General features: G+C 42.9%; 2 protein-coding genes and 1 long non-coding RNA gene across 8 annotated transcripts in view; 1 reads left to right on the top strand and 2 right to left on the bottom strand.

Moving 5' to 3' along the window:
* Positions 1-27,589, bottom strand: part of PRPF18 (pre-mRNA processing factor 18) — a 222,468-nt gene that overhangs the window by 182,318 nt on the left and 12,561 nt on the right. The window lies entirely within an intron of this gene.
* Positions 2,769-23,166, bottom strand: OPTN (optineurin). Of its 5 annotated transcripts, none has more exons than XM_069801623.1 (14): positions 23,037-23,166; positions 22,026-22,205; positions 19,978-20,177; positions 17,169-17,327; positions 15,674-15,750; positions 13,408-13,542; positions 12,184-12,268; positions 8,644-8,759; positions 7,816-7,965; positions 6,672-6,765; positions 5,842-6,000; positions 5,006-5,136; positions 3,983-4,062; positions 2,769-3,742 (listed from the first exon to the last, which is right to left on the bottom strand). In XM_069801623.1, exons 2-14 carry the CDS (start codon positions 22,189-22,191, stop codon positions 3,621-3,623), a joined length of 1,674 nt encoding a protein of 557 aa, XP_069657724.1. In that variant the 5' UTR covers positions 22,192-22,205; positions 23,037-23,166; the 3' UTR covers positions 2,769-3,620. The 5 variants fall into 5 exon arrangements, with proteins under 5 accessions (XP_069657724.1, XP_069657727.1, XP_069657726.1 ...); XM_069801626.1 differs by having other exon boundaries at positions 13,408-13,539; XM_069801625.1 differs by lacking the exon at positions 23,037-23,166 and adding an exon at positions 22,927-22,945.
* LOC138688934 (uncharacterized) lies at positions 23,023-27,501 on the top strand. The gene is made up of 4 exons (XR_011327710.1): positions 23,023-23,524; positions 23,696-24,870; positions 25,572-25,641; positions 26,215-27,501. It is a non-coding gene; the product is annotated as an uncharacterized lncRNA (long non-coding RNA).

The following is a 27,589-nucleotide window of genomic DNA, read 5'->3' as shown; positions in this document are numbered from 1 at the left end:
AATTTGTCACATACAAGTACAAAATATCTGCTATAACTCTGCCCATTCAGTTGTGGTATCCAAGATCCCTAAGGCTTTCTCCTGCAGAATTGTTCCATTCTCCTTAGCTCAACATCACAAGATGACGTAAGTTATATATATAAATTTCACTGCACAAGCATCTCTCTCACAGGTTGTACCATCCTTTTAATGTTCAGAACTTCAGAGTACAGAAGCATGTTGATCAGCCACGTGTGACCTGATCTTTACCTTCATTTGGAGGAAAAGCATTCCCGCCCCCATACCTGAAAAGCTGTGCTGCTTTCCATCAGCCATTGCTGATGGACAACACAAGCACTTGGACTCTGTATTATGCCTTGACTTCTTTTCCTTGAGAATGGTCTGCATGACCTTGTCTGAAGATGGGGGCCCAGTGGGGTTTTCCATGTACCCTATTATGCTAGAACAGCCATCCCCAAACCAGAACCCCTCTTCCAGGTGCATGAGTATGCCCTTTCTCCTCACCAGTCAAAGCACTGAGCTGCGATCTTCTCATAGACCCCATGAGCGCAGTGGAGAGAGGACTAACAATGACAAAAATGGATGATGCTTTTAGCTAATCTCTCTTAAAATTGGAATCCCGTGTTTCTGGAAGTGAAACACCCCCATGAAATAAGTTGGCAATAAAGGCCATGGACCGGTTGCTGTTGTCAGAGAGCATAGTCTCTCATTTCTTATGGACAGATGACACGGCTCTTAAGCCACGTCAGGGCGGGTGAGCACATGGCTCCTTCACATATGCAACACTCCAGTGAGGGTGTTGGATGTTTGAACACTGAGTCCTAACTCCCTGGTGTAGTGCTTGTGGGGAAGGGACTGTCCTTTTGTAGCTCAGCACTGACAATTGCTTTCTCCGTTTCTGGTGTACGTGGAAACTGAGAAACCCCAGATTTTAGGACTAAACCCATTGCTAATTGTAGCCATATCATAATGTGTCCTGACATTTAAGACCTTTCAAGATATATATTCTGACTGAATTATATTACGTGATTATCTGCGTAACAGGTATGGAAGTAGCTGTACTTTTCAAATGAAGAAAAAATGGCATTGATGGAGACCTGTTAAGTCCTGAACTCACCTCACTCTGTCCCACCTCCTTTGTCCCTCCCCTGATTTACTAAATCTAATGCTATTTCCCATAACTCCCGCAATGGGGCACAGTAAATACTGTCATCATAGCTGTCAGTCTTCTGTTCAGAAATTCCCACTTCGGACTACTTGAGGCTCAGCTGGTGAATAAATGTTACAATGGTCTTTTACCCCGATTTAGTATGATCTGAGTAGAATGCATGCCCTTTCTATTAAATAAACTTTTAAACTGTTTTATTAGACTAATGCTGAAAAGCTAGCATTTTGATCAGACTGCACAGTAGTAGCAGTTTATGACTGTAGCACTATCCTAATGAAGCTGGACACATAAAGGAAGTCAATCACTTTCACTCACACCAGTTCTGTGGGAAGCTTATGGTCCACACAGTCCTTCAGGGGGAGTTTAGGTGACTGTCTCCACAAAAGACATTTCCCTCATCTTTTCCCTTCTGCTCATTTCTTTCTGCATTAGGAATATGCAATTGCCTAAAATCCAGAGACACAAATTCCTGCTTGTTTGCCTTTATTCTGAATAACTTTTTCACTGATGAGTCCCTCAGATAAGCACACCCAATGGTTAGAGTAAGGTTTGGGGATCAGAGCACCCTGCTTTTTGTTAAAGCCATTACAACTGTACAAGCAAAAACTACAATTGCATTTCGTTATAGTTTTGCCCTTTACATAAACCTACTCCGCTATTAGGTGCTTTAGTTATAAACGCAGTTTCTCTTGCATTTTATCTTCTAGAGATCCAAGCATTCCTACAGATCACACTGCCTATATATGAAGGAGGACTTAGGCTTCCTAACTCTGGCAACCCAACACCTCTGAGACCAGCGCACTGTAATGTCAAATCAGGAAACATTCAGGCTTATTATAATGTCAACTTTGAAGTGGAAGGGTGAGCCAAGAAGTAATAAAGTGATATTAAAAATAAAATGTTGAACTTTTATATTCAGGTTGTGTGATCATCCCACCCTGCTCCTTCTGAACAGCCAGCTCACAATTCTGGCAATCAGAATGAAGTGGACTGGGCACAAACGAACCTTGCTGGTGCCTCTCGGTAAGCCTAACAGACCTACCCCAGGACAAGATGGCACAGATTTAAGTACTGGATTGTAATGAGTCCTGGCATATTTGCTTCCAGAAATTCAGTCTTGAACAGTGGAGGAAAAAAATAAAAATCTTTCCCTACACCACAGTTGGCAGATCAGTCCAAAACCACTCGGAGACTTCCTTTCAACTGGGCAGTGCCAAAGTGACCAACACTTCTGTTTTTTCAGGAGGAAAATGATGCCATAATGAGGCACCATTGTGGCTGAAGGTTTTCATGCATCTCTTACTTCCCTTCCCTGCCAATTTCCAACAGTGCAAATGTTAGCTGTTTGCAAAAGACATGAAACTCCTCATTTGCATGGATCCCAGTCATTTCCTGCCGTTCATGCTGGTTCATGTGTTGTTAAGAGTTGTGACTTTTCCTCCCTCATGCAATGGCAAGTTAAGAACTGTTTTTTTGTTGACATAAAAACACCAGGGAGGACAAGAACAGAACTAATACACTACACTTCTTTCTACGTGAGCTTTTCAGCCATAGGTATTTGCAGTCCTGTTTCAGCCTCCAAAGTATTCACGGGCATAGATAATTTTACACTTGCAATAGATTTATTTTGAGATGTGAAAATCCACTATACTCCTCTTTTTAAATTAGGTTACATCCATCTCAGCGCTTTCTAGCACAATACTGTACAGGTTCAAGTGAATTTATTATAATAAAGAAGAATCAAGACAACACCTTAAAAAGGAACAGTTCTATAAAACCAAGTGACTTGGGTACACCAGGAGCTACATATATCAGACCTAAATGATCTGTTTTAAACCTTACCCACATCTGGCTAAAGCAAGAAGTTACATAAGCCATCAAAAATTTAACATCAGATTAGTATGGTCACAAGGGCAGCAATAAAACTGCCATCTGGAGAAAGAGCAGGGTTCATTTCAAATGCTCGATGAATACAGCACTATTCCATTTTGCTGAAAGCTTCTCAAACAGCTTTTTTAATGTATTAATTTTCTGGTACACAGTATATGAGAGATGAAGTATTTACAGGCTCACAGTACTTTTAATTGATCAGCATATATCCCATCTCCCTTCCGACTTCAGTGATTCAGTCCTGTTCTGCAGGCTAGCCATAAGAGCAGAGCACATCAGGGGAATGTTCCTTAAAGATTTCATAGCAGCAGACACACTGGGAGTTCTTTAATGCATCCATATTGTTATCCTATAAAAATTCTTTTCCTAAAGCAGATTACAACAAGATTAGTGAGTACAGGGCAGGATAGGAGTTTTACCCTCTTCCCATTGAATTAATGAGAAAAACCCTGAAAGCCTCCTTCACGGGTTGTAGAGTTGAGCGTTATTTCAGCAGGAAGAAAAAAAAAAATATGTGTTTGGCAGGTGAAATTTCAGAAGATGAAGAATTGGAGGGCATCACTCAATTAATGCAATCCATAACATGAATCTGCAGTGTGTCCAAATCAGGTAGAATTTCTTCACATTTGGGACATGAATACATTGAGATATTCCGCTGCTCTGGCCAGTCTTGACTACCAGTTCCTGCAAGCAGAGAAGATAAATGATTACCTGTTATATTACTTGATTTTGCCACTCTTTTTGTAGAGTGATTGAAAGAGGACTGGCTTGCTCCTAACAGCCAAAGAATCATGTTCTCTGCAGCAACCCAGGTGCCAGAATAGCCACAGGGGAGCTGGGGAGCTGCTTGCAGCCAAGCAAAGCTGTTTTAAACTGAACACAGCAGGGCCTGGCCCCGTGAGCTGGAGAGGTTGCTTACGGTACCTCTTTGGACAAGGCGAGGTGAGTGTTCCCGATCTGGTGCCCTCGCTCCGTGGCGATTCTGCATCTCCGCCAAAGAGTTTCTGTGGAGGATAAATAAGTCAAGGGCTCTGAAAAAAGCCTCAGTAAAAGGTATCTTCCCATTGTCCCCAGAAAAGGTAAAAGGATTCAAAATAAATCAAAGGATTTGCAAGTAAATCATGTCAACTGGTCATGAATTTAGTTCACTGCTGCTCAGAAACAGGACCTAGAAATGCTGCTGCTTTGTGAGATCGTGCCAAGGTCCTGCTGAAATCAGGGTCATACAACTAACACCAGCAGGATTTGGGCAGCTACACACCTAGGGATCTGGGGCACACTCCTCTGGAAAACTCCAGGACTCTCAGCTATTCAGGGCAAACTGCAAATTTGATTAAAGTAGAAAGGCAAGTTATACCAGAGAAAGGGTTCAGTGTACAGTTGATGTGAAATGTGACTCGATTCTTCAAATTCTGGGCACTCTTCTTGTACCCATGGCTTCCACAATATGAGTGGAGGACACAAGGTTAGTATTTCTTTTTTCTCTTTTACAGGTAGGAGTGCTAAACTGGTGCAATTCCAGGGTATCACAGCACTTGAAACTATGGGTACTTACTTACCACTGCCACCTGGAGAAGCAGCAGATATCCCTGGCACACATGCAGCAAGCTTAGCTGCATATTCACCACTAAAATTGAGGCCAAACCCCAAAGAAACTCACATGAATCCACGGGGAGAATTTACCAAGCATGAATCATCCAAAGTGAAAACTTGCTAAAGCACCCAAGTAAGAACTAACACACATTACAGAGATTCTATCACAAAATTAAAAAGAGAAGTCAGCCAATTCATTTTTTTTTCTCTTTTAAAATTCAAATCAACCAAGAAATAAATGTCTGCAAAGTTGTCTGTCTTTCTACTGAGATGCTAGCAAGACAGTGTAGGTCAACTCCAGCACTCAGCATAACAAGACAGTCCAAAGGCAGCTCAGCCAAAGTCTGTTCTCACCGGCCAAGATCTTCAAGGTTTTGCTGCTCTTTTAGCAGGTATGCCAGCTGGACAGCCAACTGCTCCTTCTCCTCATGGATCTTCTCTCTTGCTGCCCTCTCAGCATGGAAATCAGAACAATAAACTTCCATCTGATCAGAGAAATGAAATCATGCTAAGAATTTGTAACTTAGACTGAACCATAGTCATGTATCATATGCCAAAATAACAAATCTGTATCATAGGCTCCATCTACTCAAAACACTCTCACAGCACCTACACACTGCAAAGCGAAGACCTGCACTACTTACAAGGTGAAGAAGACTCAGTAGTTTCTGCATTCTGTATGATATTTCAATTGTCTTATCTGGGACAGTGCTATTGCCCTCTGCTGTACAGAGGCAGAAATGAGGCACAGAATAGCATTGAGGAGGTGACATGACCAATCGCACAGACAGATCTGTGGCACAGACAGCGGAACCGGGCCAAGTTGCCAGTTCTGTGCCTTAAATGTGAGGCAGACCCTTTTTAGTCACTGCTTACACCACTGGTTTGAGTAAAATCACCCCTAAAACATATGCAGTGATTCTTAAGACAGTGGTTTTAAATACACAAACACATCTATTCCCAACTTTTGTTTGTTGTGCCAGACTCCAGCATACACAGTTCCTCCTACAGAACCATAGGAAATGGTAGTAAAGGCTCCGTAGGGATCTGCAAGGCAGGCCGAGTAAGGGAATTATGCTTTGGAATTGAGGAAATGTATTCAGTACTGAAGAGCAAGCCATTAAAAACCTCCTTCTGGTTTCTGAATATTGGGTGGGGGAACTAGCCAAATTCTGAAGAAGAGCTGATACCTGAGCACGGAGCACAGCCATTGTTTCAAGGTCCTCCTCTTGCTTAGCAATCATCTGCTTCATTTCATCTATCTGGAGCTGCTTTGCAGCAAGGGCTTGTTCTGCCAACTCTACCTTTGCATTCAGTTGTTCCACCACAACTTTATCCACTCTGTCCAGCTGCAAGGAAGAACTATGATTATGAGATGAACACAGAATACAACTCTGCTTGAAGTGAAAGGTTTCTTCTTACTCCTCCTGCCCTTGGAAAAGCTTCCAATTTTGGTCATCAAAGGAACTTGGACTAAGACAGCAGTGGTGATTGATATTTTATTTTAAAGATAAGTTTTGAGCTTTCAAATTACATTGTATCAAGTTAAAAGAGAACTCCCTAATGGACACTGCAAATTATGTTTCCCCACTTTCCAAAATTATACAGAAGAATCTGGCACTTCCATGGAGTCTCAGTTATGAACAAGGCCTCACTGTGGTGGGCATTCTATTTAAGATTACAAAAATGTCTAGAGGTCTGCCTTCGCACATTTACAAATTATGCTGCAGGAACACCTATATATGCCTTTGCGTATCACTGATCTCTAAGGACTGCACTCCATATGGCACTGCAGATTAGACCTTATCTAGAAAACACCATGGCAATACTGATGTGTGGATAAAGTTTTCTATAATTGACAGCACAGGATATATGTTTATCAGCGCAATGCTGCTATGTTGCATGCTGCATTATGTGGAAGGGACAACTGTTTCCTGCCCAAATTTGTTCCTGGATACAATCTCCCATCCCTTCCCACTTCCCCCTAATTAATTATGATTTCTTCTTGTGATGAGTTTACCTCTTTGAGTTTCATTTCATCGATTCTTTTCATTGCCTCAGTGAGCTCAGGAACGAGTTTGCTGTATGCATCCTGCAAGCTACTATATCTTGCCCTGTTTATGACAAGAAAAGAGGTGAAAGTTTGAAACACTTAAAATTTCTTTGAAATCTAAATAATCTGTTAGAATTTAGAAAAAAGCCACCACCAGCTCCTTGCAAATGAAACTGCATTTCTAATGAGAAAAAAATCACGCTCTGTGTCTCAACATCTCTCTTCCAATGAGTTCTGTGCTGCTCTATCCATGGACTAAGTCCAAACAAATGTCCTTACTGATCGTCTGCATTTGATATTGAAGAATCCATCATGCAATATTTTTATATCAAGCTCACAAATTCTGTTCAAAATGTAACACCTCTCTTAGGAAGACATCCAAGCCTTGACTCAGATACTTCAAGAGAATGAGAATTCATCAGGAGAAGAACCAGACACAGACTCCAAAGATAATGAGCAGCTTCTCCAGCAGCTATGACAAGTCCTTCAGGAAGTTCAGCCTCTCTGTACAGCTTGGACTGACATTTGCACACTCCTTACATGGACTGCACATGATGACAGGGAGCAGGGAACCAGAGCAAACAGTGAGTCTCTTCACCTCAGCTTCACTGCACACTTACCTCTCCTAGTTGCAAATGTAGTGAGGGACTGCAGACCTCTTCATTAATGTCACTTTCCCATCATTGTCACCACCTGACTTGTCCCTGCCCTCTGAGATGTGGATGCATTTACCCCTGCTAGTCAGTGGGACAGCTGATGTCACTTTCCTGCTTCCTCTACCTGTATGTTATACCTGACCCTATTCCACCTTTGACTTCATGACAAAAGGAAGATACAAGTCAGAGCTTACAGCTCAAATTTTCCTAAGTGAGGGCTTCAGTAGATGAAAGAATACAGTTTGGGCCTAATGTGGAGACTCCAGATTCAAAATAACATAGACACTGAGGTGAATGCAGGTTTCTAGTTCAGACTCTACAAACATAACATGGTTTCAAAGGGTGCAGAACACAAAACAGTATTTCAGATTCAATTCCCCTTTGGCCAGGTTCCCTTGGACTTCCCTTCCTCACTGACAATACCTCCCTGGAATATAAAATCAAGTCATACTCACTTTTCTTCATGTGTCTTGGCTTGTTCCAGCTTGACCTCTGCCTGCATGCTCTCCACCTGAAGTTCCAGCTTCTTGATGGTGTATATTAGCTGCTGCTTCTCCTCCAATTCCGATGCAGCAGCTGAGCTTTTTCTTTCCAGGCCTTGGCACCTGACAGAACAAGGAAAAAAGGTTATCTCTCCTGTTCACCTTTTCCTGGTGGATTGGGCACACTAGGCATATTACAAAAAGAATCTTTGTGTGGTTCACTTTAAAGGCTTATTTTGATGAAGAACAAGGAAAGACAAAAAGGAATCTATACACAAACATCAGAAAACAAAGCTGCTGAAACCAACACTCACTTTCTTACTATTATGAATCTCAAAGAACTGGAATTTGACAGAAAACTAAGGAACTAAAGTGAAGGCCTTGTAACCACTTTTTATAACCTATGCAATTGGTCTTCAAAAGCACAGACAGTTCATGTGAAAAGGGTCATAACCAGGTCCCTTAGCTTCTTCCCCTAAGACTAGAACATGGATTGATTATGTGAAGTGGAAAACAGGAAATATTTGCCTTTACATCAGGAAGGGTTAAAACCCAAGTCTTAAAATTCAAGGCACTGAGGTTCTATTTGTAGAACTAGGTTGGCAGCTCAGATTTTCTGACAATTACTGTATTTCTGTACTTTCATCTCCACTTACAAAGAAGGAGCAATCTTTTACAGCATTTCTATGAAACAGGTATTTAAGTTGATATTTGTAGAGCTCGTGAGTTTCCCAAGGTGGGAGTTGACATACAAATATATGCTGGGTGTCAGAGCAGAACTTTTGTTCTTCTGAACCTTACTTTTCTTGAAGCTTCTTCTGAATCAATTCTGCTTCTTTTAACTTCTCATGGGCTTCCTGAAGCTCTTTAAACAGAGCACAAACTTGCAAATTCAGGGTTTCAACTTCACTGCCAACCTTTTAGAGAAAAAAAATAAGGAAAATTACACATGGACAATTCAAGATACCCAAGCAGGAAATACCATTCTTTGTCTAGAGAAAACAGCGTAAGTCAGTATGCACTGTTACATTCTATACTCAGTAATAAGGCCCTGTCCACAAGGCTTTGCAATTACCAACTATTCCTAAATATGGCAGAACCCCATTTTGACTTAATACTTTCATAAAATCCAGGTGACTCAAAGACAACACTATTACTGACATTCCAATGTTGGCTAGAATATACCTCATGCAGATGGGAAACACGTCTACATTTTCTTTCTCAAGAGTTCACAATTTAAAACACATGAGAAAAGCAGACAGATTTAGTGATTACTGCTGCTCCTCTAAGCAGTAGTTACAGTCTGTCAAAGAAACATAAACAAATGATCTATCCCTAGGTAGGCTTCCAGTCTGCTAGCATCAGGGTGCTCTTTAGAAAGAGATGTGATGGCAGTTTTAGGTCAGAAGCAGCAGTTTGGAACTAGTAGATGAGGCAGACCAAAACCTTAGACTTTCTCCTCCCAGTTATATCCTGCAATGGCATTATCCCTTCCATTCTAGTTTGCTCCATTCTTGTTTCAGGCAGAAAGCAGAGGACACAGAAGTTTTTATGCGTTGTAATTTATTTCGATTACACACGAAACCCCTCCAGCCAACTGCCACTCTCCCTACACATACCAGCCTCTCCCACACCACACACATGAGAACCACAGGTCTGGAAGACTTTAGTTCTTGACTTTTTGAAGGAGAAAATATAACCCCAAATGGTAACTCCATTACCATGCATTCATGAATCAACTTTGCAAACCAAGATGATGATTTATAGTAAAACTGTCATCAATTTTGTTGTGTTTCTGGCCCTTTCATTTGGCCTTCAGACCACAGGAAGATCACTGAAGGATCCTAAAGACAGGCAAAAAAACAAGAGGAGGAAAGAAACAGCAGCTGGGTTCTCCTCCAACCTAAGACACAAAGGACGCCTCAGAGTTTCAGTTCTTAAAATATATCTCCACGCTCTGGAAGACGCGAAACCTTTGACTCCTGCTGGTTTGTAGTCTCTGGAGGTACATCCTGGAGCATTCCTAAAGACACCTCTGAATCTCATCATCATGCTAGCATCAGCCCAATTGACCCTAGTACTGTAATTTTCATTGATAATGTCTTATCTCATCAAACGCACAGAAAGTCTCCAGTCCAGCTTGGAATAAGCTGGGTGGCTGTGACTAAGAAGATACCAGGTGTATCAAGAGCATGCTGCTGTCCTATTTCCTTGAAGAAAAGCTCCAGTTTTCCAACAGGGGAAGTCCACCACTTCCCCAGGCAACTGAAGGAATAGAAGTTGTTCATCCATGATGACCTGTGAACATTTCCAGCTTTCATCTCAAAGCAGAAGTGTGGAACACAGCCAGTGTGACTGAGAGGCAGACAGAACACAATTGTCTACTGACAGATGTTGCTGAGGACACCCTCCACAAGCTGCCCAAGCTAATATCATTCATCAGTCGTACCAAGCAAAAGGGACTGAACATAATGGTGTAAACACTCACAAAACACATTGCACTACGCTTTTTCTATCTCAGAAGCAAAAAGAGATCATTCTTCTACCATCATAGCTGCAAAACAAGCCACAAAATTATTTTATGCAGCTATCCAACTAATCCAATCACACTCACAGATGAAAGCACTGATTTCTGTAGGGTGATGGCATTTCAATTTGCAGAAAACTAGACATCAGTAGAAATTGCCTTAACAGAAAACACGTCAACAAATGAAACCGTATACCACTGGCAAGAGTCTGACTTCTAATAAAGCTGGACTGTGAATTCCTGGTCCCTGGTGAAAGCCATCATAATTCAAGATATTTTACTTAATTGGAACACAAGCAATCCATGCTTCTGGAAAACAAGTCTGGCAGCCTTGCTGAAAGAAAAGGCTAACCTGACTAAAAAAATCCCATCCCACAGTACAGACTGTCTCTCCCCAACACCCATTTCTTACCCTGCCCAGGAAAGGAGAAACACCTAAATCATAGCCTCCTAGACCTCTTCTTCTGGGAAGCTTGCAAGCAGCCTCCCAGGGAAGGCAGAGCACTAACTGCAGTGGTGCCTTAAGATAACTCATCTCAGGAGACCTGGCTGAGGTTAGTGTCCAGCTGCCTGTTTGGTAGAGCATGTCCTCTAGCCTCTTCTCCCCCAGCCATTCCTCACTCTCCAAACAGAGCCAAAGCAGGTTTGAAAAAACTTTTCCCTCTCCCCCAGGATGTCTTCAAATGCAGAGCCCTCAAAAATAGTGCATACTGGACCCCCACATTGTTTCATTGAAGATCTACATTTTACAATATGGGGAGATAACATGAGCTTCACTGACAAGACCCTCTGAAGGAACCCAATAGCATATAAATTGAAATGACTGCCATCACAAGCATGTAACTATGCTGACCTCAATATCAGCATTTAGATGAGCATCTGGCTCAAGCTGTAACTCAAGCAAAGTTGAGATAAGTACTGGAAAGAATTAAGTGAGACATCATCTCTCTTCCTAGAAGGGACATCTCTCGGCCTCACTGCAAACTGGTCTTGTTTAACTAAGCCAGCCCTGCCCTAAAATACCTGTCCTAGCCTTCAGAAGGGCACAGGTCTCCAGCAGATCCCATAGCGTATTTGCTCGCCCCATGCAGCACCTCAGACAACCCAGACTACCTCATACACAGGCACCCTTAGTTGCCTGTATTATGCAGTTGCACTGAACCTGAATGGATCTCCACTGCTATGGGAGCTTACACGCTTACCTCACATAGAGAGGCTTGCAACTGTAGGCACATAAATTTAGGCGTCTAAATCTGGAGCTGAATCCCAACCCCAACATCCATTCAAACCCTTAACTGAAAACAGCAGGACTGAGTTTGCCTGGAACTGTGTCTCAATCTAAGACAGTTATGCCCCACCATTGCAATACATCCTACCAAAACCATGAAAAAACCCCACGCAAATGAGCTCCGCATTTAAAGTCTGTTTTACAGTATACTGTCATTGGATTGTGATCCAAAAGCTGACCTATCCAGCAGCAAGAAAATTTACCCAGTCTAGAACTTTCTGGAGCTAGAAATGACTGCATTTGTCTCTGTTTAGTGGGCATGGCCAGGGCAATGAGGTATACCTGCAGTTACGCTATGCTTCCCTAGTTCTTGGCCACCAATCTCACCCTTTTTTGGTGGCTGATGTAATTTGGAACCACCTCTAAGATATGGATTGGAGAGTTCAAAATTCACTTTCATATACCCTGTGCAGGATAATTGCCCCTTGGTCCCTGAGTGCAAGTCGAAATCTAGGCCCTGAGGTTGTTGGCCTCAACAAGTAAGCTGTATGTTGTTAAATCTCAGCTCACGAGGACAGGTACTTACAGCCTCTGAACTCTCCTCTTCTTCCTGTTCAGTTTGTGTCCCACTGTCCAGGCAGCTGCTGGCTTCCTTCTCCAGCTTTGACAGTCTGGAAAACAGAAGGAGCCAATAATGATAGATTTGGCCTATATTTAAAGTGAGACTGTGACTGTTCAAGGATTTCATGCAAGTGATGTACTCTCCTTCTAACATCACAGCCACAAATGAGAGGCAGAACTGAAAGCACAGACATGCAGGAAAGCCTGTATAATCATGGGGGTTTCTGAAGAACACAAGACACCCAGCATGTATATATAATTAAAATGGATGTATAAGTCTGCAGGTGTGGTGAAGGACAGTGACATTCAGTCCACAGTGAGCGATCTTTAGTACAGTGCACAACTGCTAACCCTTTGGAAATAGGTCAGTCTGTTCACTGAATCCAGTAATTAACAGTGCCTCTATTTTCTTTTGATATTTTCAGAGGCTGAGATTTCTAAGAATCATTTGGCTATGGCTCATTACCTCTTCTAGGAAGGCCACATAAAAGCAATTACCATGACACCAACCTTTCACAGTAGATAACGTCCTGGAAGTCTTACTCTGTCTCTGCAAAGTGGGGATTTGCAACAGCTACTGCTTAGGCAATTTTCCACACCTGAACAGTCATGCTGATTTATACCAACATAACTGAGCTGAGACATACCCTCATGCAGGTCTCACTGGAAAAGCTCTCTCTTAGACAAGTTTGGAATTAAACTTATTTTAGACATTTCTCAGGAGCTTTTCCAAGCTCACACATTGCTAAATGTAGCCTGCCAATATCACGAAGAGGACTGTAATTCCTGTTTTATACATAGTGATTTGCTTAAGGCCCCACACGCAGATGATTCATACAAAACCAAGTAACTCTGGAGGAGTGAGTAGAGAGAACATCCTCAACTAGTCACCATATCATTCTGACATAACCTGGGGAAAGTTGGAACCCAAAAGGAAATGGGCAATTTGTCTGTGCTGCTATAGGAAATAATAATAAAATGTGGAAGCTCTCTTGCCCATGGAAGAGAACCTGTGGTTTATCCCTATAAGGACTACCACAAAAATAAGTTATTGTTACTGACTGCTTGGGTAATTCCCCATCCAGGTCACACTGATATTTCAGCTTGTCTCTGATCAGTCACAGACTTGGTAACTGCAGCAGCCCTGGAAGAGAACAGCTCCAAATTTTACAGTGCACCTGCTTCACACCTCTCTTTGTGATTCTGCAGGTCCTTCTCAAGTTCTTCCCTCTTCTGAGTTTCATTTCTAAGGCAGCAGAGCAAGTGGCTCACAGTTAGCTCCTCGGACTCCAAATTCTTCGATTCATCTGCAGCTTTGCTCCTGCTTGAAACAAAACCAGATGTATATAACAACAGCTATGATTTTACTAGAGCACTCCCTTATCCATAGTTCTGGGACCCGCTCTGACAGACCACCTTTTCACACGGTGCTGAAAACCAGCGTTCTGAGCAAAGGGCTCATTCCCAAGAACCAAGACCTGCCCACAAACCGCTAGCCACAGTTCCTGTGCGTGCAAATGCAGCCCTTGGTTTGCGCAGTGCTCAGACAGTCCCCATGAACCTGGGGGAACAGTTTAGTACTTAAGCAAGGAAACCAAAAGCAGTCAAGGCAATACAAAACCCAGTGCATTTATTCTAACCTACTTTGCAGCCCCTTCTGCAAAGTGCTGCTGTCTGTTCCCAAAATAACATTTTTTTCCAATGAAACACACAACATTTCTTATCTCCGTCTCATTCCTTTCCAAAAAAAGAAGGCACGTTCCACTAAAAATTGTCATCAGAAATTGCTTTCTTTTTCAGAAAAAATATCTTCAATATTTCACCTCCTTCGTATTCTATAGCTCTTTTCTACAGTAGCATAATGCAGTTTTGAAGTGAACCAAAACAAATACAAAACTACCTGAAAAACAAGGCAAGTTAATTTCCTGAGGATAAAATACTGTATACCATTCCCTCCATTTTTATGTCCATCTAGACAGAAAGTCAAAATCCCCTAACTATACAGTAAGATAGGCAGGTTAAATACACTGTACATTTCAGAAGCTCAGCTATAAAACAGCAGGTGTTTAAAACTTTGCTTTTGTAGTTCAGAACAGAAAGTAACGCATAGTCCTCTGTGAGCTCCTGAGAGCTAGAAATCTTTGGTGAGCAAAATTCAATACCCCAAAGACAGTGTTCAGCCAGGATATTTTAAGTAAATAACTTTTATCAGGGGATTTTTAGTGGACAGTTCTACTCTTACAGAAATAAACCCGTCCTGAGTGGATCACATTTCTCTGAACCTGTTAACAGCACCAGTCTAAAGTTTCAATGCTGGACAAAGACACGTGGTGACACAGAAAATATTTTAAGAGGTACATATACCCCCTGTTCTCGCAGATATGGCCCAGATACTCATCAAAAGGTAAGCAAGTCCCACAGAGAATGTCTTCTCGTAATCAGAGTGTTCTCAGAAGCCACCACTAACAACAAGCTGAATACTTGCAGCCCAGTCTGTGGTCAGCAACTCTCAGTTTCATCCGCAACCATAACTTCCTCCCCCGCCTGCCCCTTCAACTTCTTAACTGTATGCTGAGGGACCAGTTTTATATGTTATTACATTAAAAAGCCGTTCTCGCTTGCAGGGATGTAGGGAGTGACAACTTGTACATGGAGCACAGCTTTCTGGCCTGCTATGCCCTTAGCATTTTCTATATCCTTTCCTTCCAAAAGCAAAGGCCACAAAGTAAATAAGAGAGTTCAGCCACAACCATCTAGCTGCTAAATTGGGCAGTATCCAAAATGGAAAGTTTAATAGTATCAGCTGTCTATGTCCATGAGGAGTAAAGGTTCAGCTGGGGGCAAGAAAGTCCCTTGTGCCCTGGAGCTGATGTAAAGATCAAATTTTGAGAAGTAACCTAAACAGAATGCTGGTATCTTAAGCTTAGTAACCTGAAAAATAAGGACTATGTCACTGCACTGTCTTTCTACCCCACCATGATACAATTTATACCAACCACACACAAACAGAACAGACAAGGTTCAGATCTGAAAGACTACAAGACCTCTGATTCTTACTAACATCATTGTAATTGGGTAGAGGACAGATACTCTATTAGACCATCTCCAATGACTAGAAGGGAGAGACTCCCTGCAGCCTCTATCTTTATCTTTTCTGTCTAGTCTCCCTTAAAAGCCTGGAAAGTAGGCAAGTCAGCATGTACACAAATGCCTAGCCAACTGGCCAGAATATGCACTCCCTCTTGTCAGCTAGTGAAAATTGGGAAGAAAAATGCCAGAATGCTGAGGGTCTTTCTGACATGGTAGGAAGGTAGAACTACTACAACAGAAGGATGCAAGGCCACAGAAAAACAGGGTTTTCTAGTGCATTCCTCATAGAAAAAAGTTCCCTCACATTGAAAACAAAACGCATTGCAGAAGCCTGAATTACACACATTGCACAAGAACCTACGTACATGTAGACGGCAGCATTACCGGTCATTTCACCGCTATTCTCTTGACGTTCCTTTGCAGTTCTATTTATTTCTCCTTCCTAGGAAAGGGAAAACACTATTAGCTTGGTATTTGAACTAAGCAGGACACAGTTTTTATTTACTTGAGTTAAGGAAGAAAACCAGGGAAAACTATTATCATGGCAATAAAAATAAATAAAACACAAAACTCCTACAGATCAGTTTCATGTTTGGAAATTCTTAACTTAAATACTTCACATGCCTTTCCCTGTATATCTTCCGGACTCAACAGAGAAGAGGAACAACAATGAGATTTGGCCTTCTCCTTTTGTCAGCAACTTCCATGGCCACTCTCCCCTACAAAGATGACCAGGCATCACACAGCAACAGCCAGCATCCCTGCAGAGGACTTTAAAAATAAGCCTAAAACCCACTCTCCTGCCTCCCAAAAGAACCACTCTTCTTTCCCACTACAAAACTCACTCCTTGATCTTTGTAGCCTAAAGGAGAATCTTTGTAGCAAAAAAAAGGGAAAATGCATCCTTGAAGGTTTCCTGCAGTCTGAATTTTTCTTCAACAACTCCAAACAAGTTTTAATTAAATTCTCTTAATGTCTTGTTGCACTTGTACTTTCCAGAGAGGGATCTGCTATTATGGGGATAGTAGAGACCCACATTTTCACATTTTGCCTGTGAAGATTTTTCAGATACAAGAAGAGTAGAAAAATTAGATTTTTGTGCCCCTAGGGAACATTCTACAGCTTTGCACTTAGTTTTCTTTGCCTGCATCTCTACATATCTGTCAGTAGAAAGTGAGCCCCATTCTCAAAAGAAAATGCCCCCCTCTATGCATAGGTGTTGCCCCTTAACAAAACATAGTACCAACTTTCCCAAGAATCCCAACTAAGATAAGACACTTAGCATTTCAAATTAGTCCGAAGTCACCTGCTGGACCATGTTGGTTTTTCCAGAGAATATTTTTAATGTGATGGAGGCTACCTATGACATTAATTTACTTTGAGCATGAAAGTGAAAGGACAAAAATAAATTCCAAGTCCTTCACCACTACACCTTGTAACACACAAGTGCTCCATGTCAGGTAATCTAAGAGACCATAGAATCATAGAATCATTTATGTTGGAAAAGACCTTTAAGATCATTGAGTCCAACGATGCAACTCTTCTCCCAAATCCACTGTGCCTATATCTTGTGTTACTGCTTTTGCTGGCAGTTTGCAGTTCGCTCTCAAAGAGGCATAAACACTTTTCATTGGCATGGGTATAGATTCACCCTTTCTACTAAAGGAAGACAGGATGCTAAATACCTGACTGTAGAATGTCATCAAGTAAACACTGTCACCATAATTACACTCAGACCTGACTTCCTCATCATTTAGCCTAGTATGAGAAGAAAATTCAGTTTGCAAAAAAAGGAGGAGCAAGCTGGAACCAAAGTTTCTGGCCTCAGGTCACTGTGTTCTTTTTATTCCCCTCACTTACATTTATCCCAATCTCCACAAAGGAATCCTCTGCTGAGGAGATGTTCAGCTTGACCTGCAGTTCTGAAATGATGGCTAGCAGATCTGCCTTCTCAGCCTGGAGCCGCTGCACCTGGGATTTCAGCTGCCTCGCTTCCTTCTCGGGAGCCATGCAGCCCTCCTGGGATAAACAAACCCTGCATTAGCCAAGCAAAAGGAAACACCAGCCAAAGAGCACAGAGCCTGAACATAACAATGGTGTCCCACATCCCTTCTTCTCTGTTTAGGTTTGCCTGGAAAAACCCAGCGTACAGATCCCTAACCTATGCTTTGGTCCACTAGACAGCAAGAAGTCTACACTGTGAAACCAAGTTAATCAAACGATGAGCATCATGCTTCTGGAAAACAGGGGCCTGGTTCTCTAAACGCATAGATAATTAGGATGTAAATCTTTGCCTGAATCTATGCCTCTCACTACCACATAGAGTCTCAGAACTGTTGTCTTTTTTCACCCATATCCTATCCCTCTTTTCCCAAATCTACCTAAGATTATAGGGAGAAAAAAAACAGTGGGCAGACAGCTTTTCCACACAACCCACTTTCAGCCTTCCCTCACCGTACAACTTCTCCGTATCCCATCTCCATGTATAAATCTCTCCCTAGATCCCTGACCTTCACACAAAGTCCTATATTCCTTCTCTTCCACAAAGCCTCTGTCCCTCAAAGATTCTCCCCAAACTTAATCTCTCCTTCCAGTCATGACAGTCTCCTTCACCTTCTGCCTCTTCCCTTTCCCCAGGATCCTCAAAACCCTCTCTTAAGCCTCTACATAACCAGGAAGCCTCATTTCTCTCCTTTAGATGCCTCTTCCCATTATGAAACTTTCCCTGTGAGTTTATTTCTTCCTCATTTTGTAATCTGAGCCTTCCACCTCCTGGTAAATTTCTTCCTCATTTTGTAATCTGAGCCTTCCACCTCCTGGTAATACCTTTATTACACCACATTATCATCAATGTAAATTCTAGACAATTCCTGGAGTCTGAATTGCATTCTAATCTATCATTCATGCCAAATCTCCAAACTCTTGCTATGCTGACAGTGTCTGTCAACCCACAGTACCACCCTACCCACCTGACTTGCTTGTCTCTGATTTTGTACTTAGGCTGTAAGAGGATGCAATTAGAGTAAGCTCCAGTGAAAAAGAGAGAGCTTTACAGCAACCTGTGCAAACAGAGGTACAATTTTGAGAGAAACCCTCCTAAGAATGCTCGTTCATCACTAAGGGAGGCAACACAATATATCTGTGATTTACTTTGAGTGAAAGAGAGATGTCGCAATGGTAGCAATGGACTATAGTCTATCCCTGTTAACAGTAAAACACAGGTGAAAGAAATTAACTGATTTTAAATTAGAGGAATTTTTTTCATGCTCTTTCTAAACAAAAAAAAGAAAAAAGAAAAAAATTAAAGTAGAACTAAAGCATTCAAGAAAGTAATTTTGGCTTAAATGACAGTCAGCCTGAAAATCATCATCAGATATGAAAATGTTGCTGTCTAATTTAGTTACCACTGGCTAATAAAACTGCAAAGAATCAGAGAAGAACCAGTGCTTACTCTACAAAGCTCTTGGAATGAGATAATTAGAAAAGATTTATTTTTACTTATCTGGATGTTGGATTACTATAGCAGGTTGGATCACTCTGTCAATAACATACTTTAAGTATTCAAAGTACAAGAACTTCTAAAGCAGGTAAAGGCAGAATAAATCCTCTACTTCCCCTTAAAAACTATTCCAGATTTATGAAATTCTGAGTTTCCTTGAAAATCCTGAAACAGAACTTTTAGCCTGTAAAGATTGTGTAAGTAATACTTACACAATCACACTATTTATACATTACTTTCTTCCCTCCTTGTAACTTCTGAACTCATTGGCTAATTCTGATTTACATGCTGAAAAATTTCTTACAGAGTTCCATAAAATAGGCAGTCAGGCAAGGAAAGGAGTGTCTACTAGTGTCTCCGTTGAGAAAAAGGCTAATACACTCATCCTTCATCAGGCAACAGAGAATCCACCTGGGTCCTGGACGTACCAGATACCAGGATGCATCAGTTTGGCTCTGCATGAAACTTCTTGTTAAACACCTCTTCATGTGACCATGTGGGACACAAAGCAGGTTTTGTTTTAATAGGCTTTGTCCATAGAGGTCTTCAGTACTACCTGCAAAATGTTGCCTGGCTACTAAGCAATCACCTGCAATGTTAGGAATGATGTGTTGCAGAACCAAAGGTAAGACAGAGGGATGAAGCTCTGTCAGACTCAAATAGGGCAGCAGAAGTACAGATCTAATCTGACCTTGGTAAAAGAGTTTTCATGAGAGGGAATGACATAATAAAAACAGATGGCAGGTAATTTTTTTTTTTTTCCTTACATGTCAACTTCTCCCTGGAAACACAAATACAAAAGCAATTAAACGATCATGACAGAGAGATAATCTAACCAGCAAAGGGAGGGATAAAGTCAAGAGATACCCAACAGTAAACAAAATAAAGAATGAAAAGTTAGCAATAAATGTTTATTTCTTATGTCAAGAATGTTAATTATTATTGTTAATTAAATGTTAATGGAAATGTAAATTATCTCAGGTGTGGCACAATTTTCTTACTACACTCTGAGAAGCCTCACTTTATAAGTCAGGCCAAGACCTCTTGTTAGATCATAAGGATAAAAATGGAGATGTTAACAAATCTCCAAAGCTCCCAGTGTGATGAAGGGACTGAATGCTCCAGACTTTCAGTTCAAAAGTGTGTCAATCCAACCAATTCCTTACTTACCATTTCAGCTCCTTCTCTTTCCTTTAAGGTCTGAAGTTGTTGCTGTAGCTGTTCATTTTCAATGCACTTGGCTAGCAAGCACTGCTTAGCCTCCTTAAACTTTAACTCATAAAATTCTCGTTCTTCTTTCTGCTTCTCTCGCCAGATGGAAAGTTCCTCATATCGGTCCTTCATAGCTTGGTTATGCAACTTCATGGCTTCTAAACAATAGCCAGAGACAAGACATTGGTTCACATTACTACTCTGTCAATGAAACAGCAGATTTCCACTATACTGAGCTCAGAATTCTTCAGTATCAAATGGCTTAGCAATAATTGGGTATGAAATGCAAACCTCCTTCTCGTGTACCTTAAATACCAAACCAAAACTAAACTTAGTATAGTCCATTAGCACTATAATAAATAGCATTAAATCCACTGCTGAAATCACATGCCCACACTCTCTCACTTGACTTATTCCTAAACTGAGAAGTACAAGCAAGAAGTATTGTTCACAAGAGGTACTTGGTATCTTGCTGCACGTGTTATTACATGATCAACCCAACTGAAACTACCGAACTGAGATTCTGAAACTACTGAGACTTGGTACAGAAAACAGACATCCTGGACTGGTAAATTACTGCATGAAGACAGATGCTATCAAATCAAACATCTCAAATATGCCCAGCAATGCTCTACTTGAACATTTGATTATGATTTGATCGAAAGCATTGAAAAAAATATACCCGACAATTTACAGCAAAGTCAGTTCCCCCTGGCTGGGAAGCCATGTATGTGTAACAAAGTCAGTATGGAACAATGTCAGTCTCACTACTGCAAAATGCTTAAAAGATTTTTAGGAAGAGTCACTGAAAGTATTTCAGACTTGCTTTTTTTAAAGCAGCAAACTCAACGCCAGTTGCCTGAAAATCTTTTATACATTGCATTTTCCAGTAACTTCCATTATGTCCTGATGTCATATTATAAACTGGCAACTAATTCTTCAGGTTACGTACATAAATGTAGCTCTGGAGAATGATTCTGCAAGGTATGAGTTACAGCAGCTGTCAATATGGTCCCGAAGCATTACCTTGTATGATACAGGACCTTTTAGCATAATACCAGAGGTACTTCTAGAAACAACTTTCCTGCCAGATACCCATGAGACTCCAAGGCAGAGAGCTTGGACCAGGTCCAAAAATTATTCAGGTGGAATTTAAACACTAGTGTAAAATCACAGCACACACAATATGTGACTTCATGCTCTGTTGCCATATAAACAGTGACGTACCACTGTCTTTTACATAGAAAATTCCCAGATCCCTTAGGTTTTGCTCTATCCATTTAAAAAAAAAAATCATATGTGACATCTAAACTCCTAGAAACCAGAAACACGTCTATCTCACCTGGAAGACTCAAATCATTAGGCATTTTCAGGAAAACCTATCGATTTCTCCCAGATAGACCCTGCCATGGCCACCGCTTCCTTCTGAAGTACGGAAGGTGCTGCCACATCTAAACATTCATAGTCATTACTACACACAGCGCAGGACAGCCTGCTCCAATCCCCCTCTCTGCCCAAGAGGATGTGGCTCTTTTCAGCCAGCATCCTAACCCAAACTGTTCTGGGCACTGTGCAGTACCCACCCCTCCTGATGCAGCTATGCCAAAATGTTAGTCTGTCTGCAATGGAGCTGCCCAACAGTCCAAAAATACAAACCAAAAAAGCTCTTAGAGGTTGATGAGCAAAGACCATATCATAGCAAGAGATATTCCATCTCGCCTCCTAAAATACACAGTGCTATACTGCTTATGTATAATTCTAAAGCAAATAAGTCACCCGTACATTGGGCTGTTCTCCCCCTAATCTTCCATACCAATTTAATTTGATGTGTCATACCAAACTGGGCTTGCTACTTGCAGAGTCTCTTATAGAACAAATGCCACCTGGGTATAAAATGTTATCCAGCAAGGGCGAGTGAGCACAGAATTCATACTCATAGGACAAAAAACCCCACAGAAGAGACTCAGGGCTTTTGCATTTCAAGACCAGTTCACATGCACATTCACCTTTTAAGTCATTGTTCTCAGTGATTAGTTCTTTCATCTGTTGTACCATCTCTTCTGGGGTGTAGGTACTAAGGGCAGGGGCTGCCATGCTGTCCGTTCCGTTTTCCATTTTACTCCTGGGATGCTCCCCATTTTCAGCAGGACGGCTCTTCAACTTGCTAGACATTTCTGAAGCGTCTACTACAAGGTTTGCAAAGAGAAAACTCTCCATTTCTTGCCCAATAAATGTTTATAAAGAAAACATAATCATACCTTTATTTTATTAAGACAAGCAAGCCACATGTCTTGTCACAACACACAGGCACCTTCTAACCCCTCTGACCCCGCTACACCTGAGTATCCACGAGTCTCCACATCCCATTAACCCCTCACAGGACCGCATGCATAAAGCAACGGATCCCCGAGACCTCCCTCAGCCTAACCAACCCCTCCTCGGGAGCCCCTTCCTCTGGGAATGAAACAACAAGAACCCCCGTCTCACCCACCCTCCCCTCTTTCCCTCACCAGCCCCGGGCGTGCGCAGCCGGACAGTATTTTGGGCGGTCGGCACCTCCCGGCCCTGAGGGGAGCGGGCTCCGACACCCGCCCGGCCCTGACAGGGCCTGGGACGCCGCCGCCACCCCCCCGCCCCGCTCGGCCTCCCCCGACGCTGCGTTTCAACGCCGATATTCCATTTCCGCTGATTTTTTAACTTTCGTTTTCGCTTTCTTGTCCCCTTTCTCCTTCTCCCCCGCACGCCCAGCACCCCGCCGCCGTACCGGGGCAGGCTGAGGCGCCCGCCTCTGCCCAGTCACGGCCGCTCCGTCCCGCCGCAGCCCCCCCCACCTCCCCGGTCCGGGGGCGGCCTCCGGGAGCCGCAAAGCGGCGTTTCCCCGTTCTGCCCTTCCCCGGCGCGGCCCACCCCGGATCCGCCGAGTCACCGGGCGAGCCCGCCCACGGCGACCAAGAGGGAAAGCGGCGGCGGCGACCGCCCCCCCCCCCCCCGCCGCCGGCGGCCATCTCCCCGCTCACCCCCCTCACGGCGCGCCCATGGCGGCGGCAGCGGCCCGGCTCAGCTGACTGCCCTCCTCCGCCGCCTCCTCCTCCTCCTCCTGCCCGGGGACTTCCCGAGCTCCGCCGGTTCCCGCCCACCGGCGGCAGGGGCCGGCTGCCAGCCTCCCTCAGGCTGCTTGGGCCTCCCTTTCCCAGCGCCCTCGCCCTTAGCCCGGGAGAGTCCCTGCCCTCACACACCCCGTCGGCGTTTCCCGCCCTGAGGAGCCCAGGGCCGGCCAGCCGAGGGGGCATTTAGGATGGGGTTTGCCACGCTGTGTGGGGATGTAGCCCGTTAATGGCTGTCAGAGGACACGGTTGGGTGCAGGGTCTGGCCCGGGAAGTCCTTCGAGGCCTGGTTCTCGGGGGATGGCGTTGGTTGGGGCCGTTCGGCTCAGGCGGTCGCAGGGTTTAGTGACTGTCCTTGGCAGGGTGCTGGGCTGGAAGCGCCTCGCAGTGCCTGTTCTTAGGTAATAGGGCCGACTTTGGACTTTTGGTCCCTTTGTTTTCAATGGGAAAAATGCCATTTTACCTAAAATGTCAGCTTTCCACCTGGGGAAGACCAATCTTTCATTAAATAACCGCATGGCTTGAAAATAAGCTCTTCTGATTTGAAAACGCTGTGCTTTGATATCTCCTAGGAATTGTGAACTGTCTGCTGTCTAATGAAATCGTGCCTTTCTGCGGACTGGTATCCTCAGCTGCCCTCCGAGCGCTGCAGCCCGGGACTCCCCAGCAAAAGAAGGGAGATGCACGGTACGTGGTGGACGCTGGCAGGGAGCAATCCTCTCACAGCTGAGGAACTTCAGCATCCAGACTGAGGGTGCAGGTTACAAACCTCCCTAGAAGCAAAACCAGCAAATGTTTGGGACCACCTGCGTGGTAAAGAACAGGTCTGATGGCAGATTGATGCATGCTGAGCCCATAATCTATGTGCTTTCTGCTTACACTGCTAACAAACAGAATCTGGCTCCTTGTAGGTACGCTGAGATCTCTGCATGAGGGAGTGTGATCTCTGAATTACTGTTGTCTCCCATCACTGCATCCATGGCTGGTATGTTAAACAGGAGCGTATGGGAGTTAGAGGGGCAATAAAGGTAGCTTCCGTGAGAACGAGAAACAGAAATACTAGCAGCTCATCATGGCTTTTTATTTGAGCTCTGAGCTAAGTTCTCAAAAACTGCAGGACGTTACTGCATGTGCAGCAAAGGCAAAAGAAGAGCAACAAAGATCAACTGAGTTTTACTCGTCAGAGGAATTTAAAGAAGCATTTGCTGTTTTATTACACTTCTGATAGCTGACAGTAATCCCATGTTATAGTAGCTTAAACGGAATCCATTGTATAGTCACCTCCTAGCTCAAACAAAATCCATTGTATAGCATTAATAGATTTGCTAAAGCCTTAGGCCACAAGCAGTGAACTTACACTGAGTTTATACTCAGTTACATGAAGGGAGGCCCTGAGATGGGTGCATCCTGTGAAAAGTAAGATAACCACATCTGTCGGCAGAAGCTGCATCCTCGAGATGAGGAAAGGAACAGCCTGCCTGGAGACAGAAAAAGGATCCAATGAGGAACAAGAAGACGCCAGACCCAAATATTACCATTGGACTGAACCGTCGCATGAGGGGAACTTAGATTGTAAGGGTATAATTGCCCAGAGATTTCTTTGTTTGGGATCCCTCTCCAGAGCCACCCAGCTCGAGCTGTCCTATACTGCTGTACCTCTCAATAAATTTGCCTGATGTATGTTGTGTCAGAGACTCTTCTTCAGGAAAGCTAGAGCTGAGCCTGAGGGAAGACGAAACACCCGAGGGTGAGCGTGTGTGTGTGAGGAGTTGGAAGGGGCACCCATCAGCTCACTGGAGCTGCCCACTGTGAAGGGACTCCAGTCCTAGCAGTTAAAGTCTCAGGTGGTGTGTGTGCAGCTCCTCGAATGGTTTGTGAATGTTCGGGCAGCGGCTTCTCCCTTAACACCCAGATCTGTTTCTAGTAATCAGAATTAATTTGGGGGAACAGGTCTTATTTAGACAGCAAACATCCAAGTTTTGGGGGAGCAGTTTAGCATTTCCATGTGTGCTTCACTGCCAATAAGTTCTATGTATCTGGCAATGCTTTGAAGAGATCCAAATGCAAGAACGGTCCTTGCTTACAGTTGTAGAATGCAGGGGGGTTGCTTGGAACCACAACTGATGTATCTGATTCTAATTGGAATAAAATATTTTGCTTTTTAAAAGCCAAAGAAAAATTAAAGTCCTTGTAGACAGGGAAGGGAGACAAATAACCAAAGAGGCCCTGTGAAAAATAAAAAAATGAGACAATTCAAATTTTTTTACATAAAAGGAAAAATTGCTTCTATCTAAGGAACATTAAAGTGTTTGCATAAAACTCTTGTTACACAACAGCATTGTGGGAATACAGTGGAGAACCAACAATTGTTTGGGCCCCCCTATTTTATTCAGAACTTTTTTTCAGCACAGTCTCTCAAGTGATGAATTTGTTTTGTCCATTCTGCAGATTGTGTGTAACATGCAGGAGTGGAGTGTGTTGGGTCTGTGAAGGAAGGAGACTTCTGTTCTAACTCCCGGTGAGTGGTCTGAGCTGCTGGGCTGAGTTATGTGTAGCTCCTCTATCTATGCTGTACTGCACAGATTGTAAATATTTGGAGGTAAGAGTGTAAAAGTGTCTAGCTTTCCCCAAGCTGTTCCATAACATACGTTTGTGAAAATAGACTTTGGTCAGCTCTGGGTCTGAGGGCTCAGATTCAGTCAAGTTACTTAAGAAATTCCCTTGAGGCAGCTAAGCCATGGAAACAGTCTTTGTGTACACCCTTACTCCCTAGCAAATGGGAGATAATGCAGCTTAGCTTAGTCTGAAATGATGGAGGGCAGTGCTGAATTATCTTCACATCGCTCTGCGCCAACAGCTTGGATACTGTTTTTGCAGTTGTCCAGGAGCTGAACCCTGAGAATCAAACAAAGCTGGGACAAAGGCTTGAACTTCAGAAAGCTTTGATGTAAAGAACATCTCTCTATGTATATCTCTACGTATATAAACATAGGGCTTATGTTTTATCCGTCTGTCTATCTGTCTTATATTATGTGGAACTCATGCTGCCTCTGACTCTCTTATGTTGGCTCTGCTCTTCCTGTCTTTCTAGTCTCCGCATTGCCTTCTTGCTTCTGACTGATGCTGTGGTAGCTGCTGGAAACTCCTGATTTTGGCCAGGGTCCCATAGATACTGTACAGACGTAGCCCGAAGACTGACTTCTCTCTCAGGACACTATGAATATACACTACACCAGTCTGGACTGCTTCCTCTGAGCAGCTCAGGTTCCTAAAGGAGCTTTGCTTTATTCTGTCCACAGAGGTATCCACAGGTCCATGGAAGGACTACTACCCTTGATTAATACCTGGGCTTCTTGCCAATGTAAATGCTGGAGTGTTTGCTGTGACTTTAGATTTGCTGATTAAGCTTAATTTCCAATTGACAGGTAATTTCAAAACACCATAAAAGATATGTTCTTTCAGGCTTTGAGCAGACTAAGTGGAGGAGAGGGGATGTTACAAAGTGCATCCAACTTCTGCAGTCAGCAGCACTGTGTGATGAATGTCACCATAACCTAGAGAGAAGTAAGATAATGAAATGCTTTCATTTCTTCTGACAGTTAAATGCTAACATGGCCTGGAGAGGGCTCAGAGCCAGCTGGTAAAATTACATTAAACAGTGTCAGGCCTTAGATTATCATCTACAGTAAGACAACTACAAAGAGCATGAAAGTCACATGTATGATCTGAATGTTTATCTGCCATTAACAGATGGTATGTTCAATCTGGGATCACCATGGGTTTTTGATTATCAGTCCAGTATTGAACCTATTTCTATTAATAACTGTTATTACCTTCAAAGGGAGAATCATCAAATGCAAAGTCGAGGAAGCCAAGAGATGACAGAAATAAAATAGTAGAAAAAAGTGACCCAAGATCATGGTTTTAGTCTGACAACCCTGTTGTGGGCAGGATAAGTGAAGCAAAGGTAGTGCCAAAGAATGTATCTAACTAATTGCTTTTGGCCCATTCCGTGCTGTTTAATACAGTGTGTCATGTACCACTTTCCCTCCCACATACAGCTGAATCGATAACTTCTTTTACAACTGCAATTATATAACATCTCTGTGCAATGACATAGAAAAGTAAAAATAGTACCTCTCACACAGCTCTTAGATGATCTAATTCGGAGCTTGCTCGTATGTAGAGAAATTTGTATGTAATGGTTTTCCTTTTCAGCTTTTTCCATCCTCAAATGAGTTGCAGTTTGATTGTGCCGAATTGCTGGAATTCCTCACTATCAGCTCTGATTCTTTCTTGAAACAAACTCATTCTGTCACCAGTCAAAAATATTATCTGTAATCTTCTTTTTCTCATAAATTTGGTGATTGGAGTCAAATTGGCAAAACAGTCCCCACTTATTCTGACTCTAGCAAGAGCAGCAACCGAGAAAAGTACTCCATGCTATTTTCTCTAGGTACATAGCC

This window comes from Haliaeetus albicilla, chromosome 14, assembly GCF_947461875.1.
Source record: "Haliaeetus albicilla chromosome 14, bHalAlb1.1, whole genome shotgun sequence".
Taxonomy (NCBI): Eukaryota; Metazoa; Chordata; class Aves; order Accipitriformes; family Accipitridae; genus Haliaeetus; species Haliaeetus albicilla.
The sequence above is the reverse complement of the archived record's forward strand: the minus strand, read 5'-3'. Positions and strand labels throughout refer to the sequence as shown.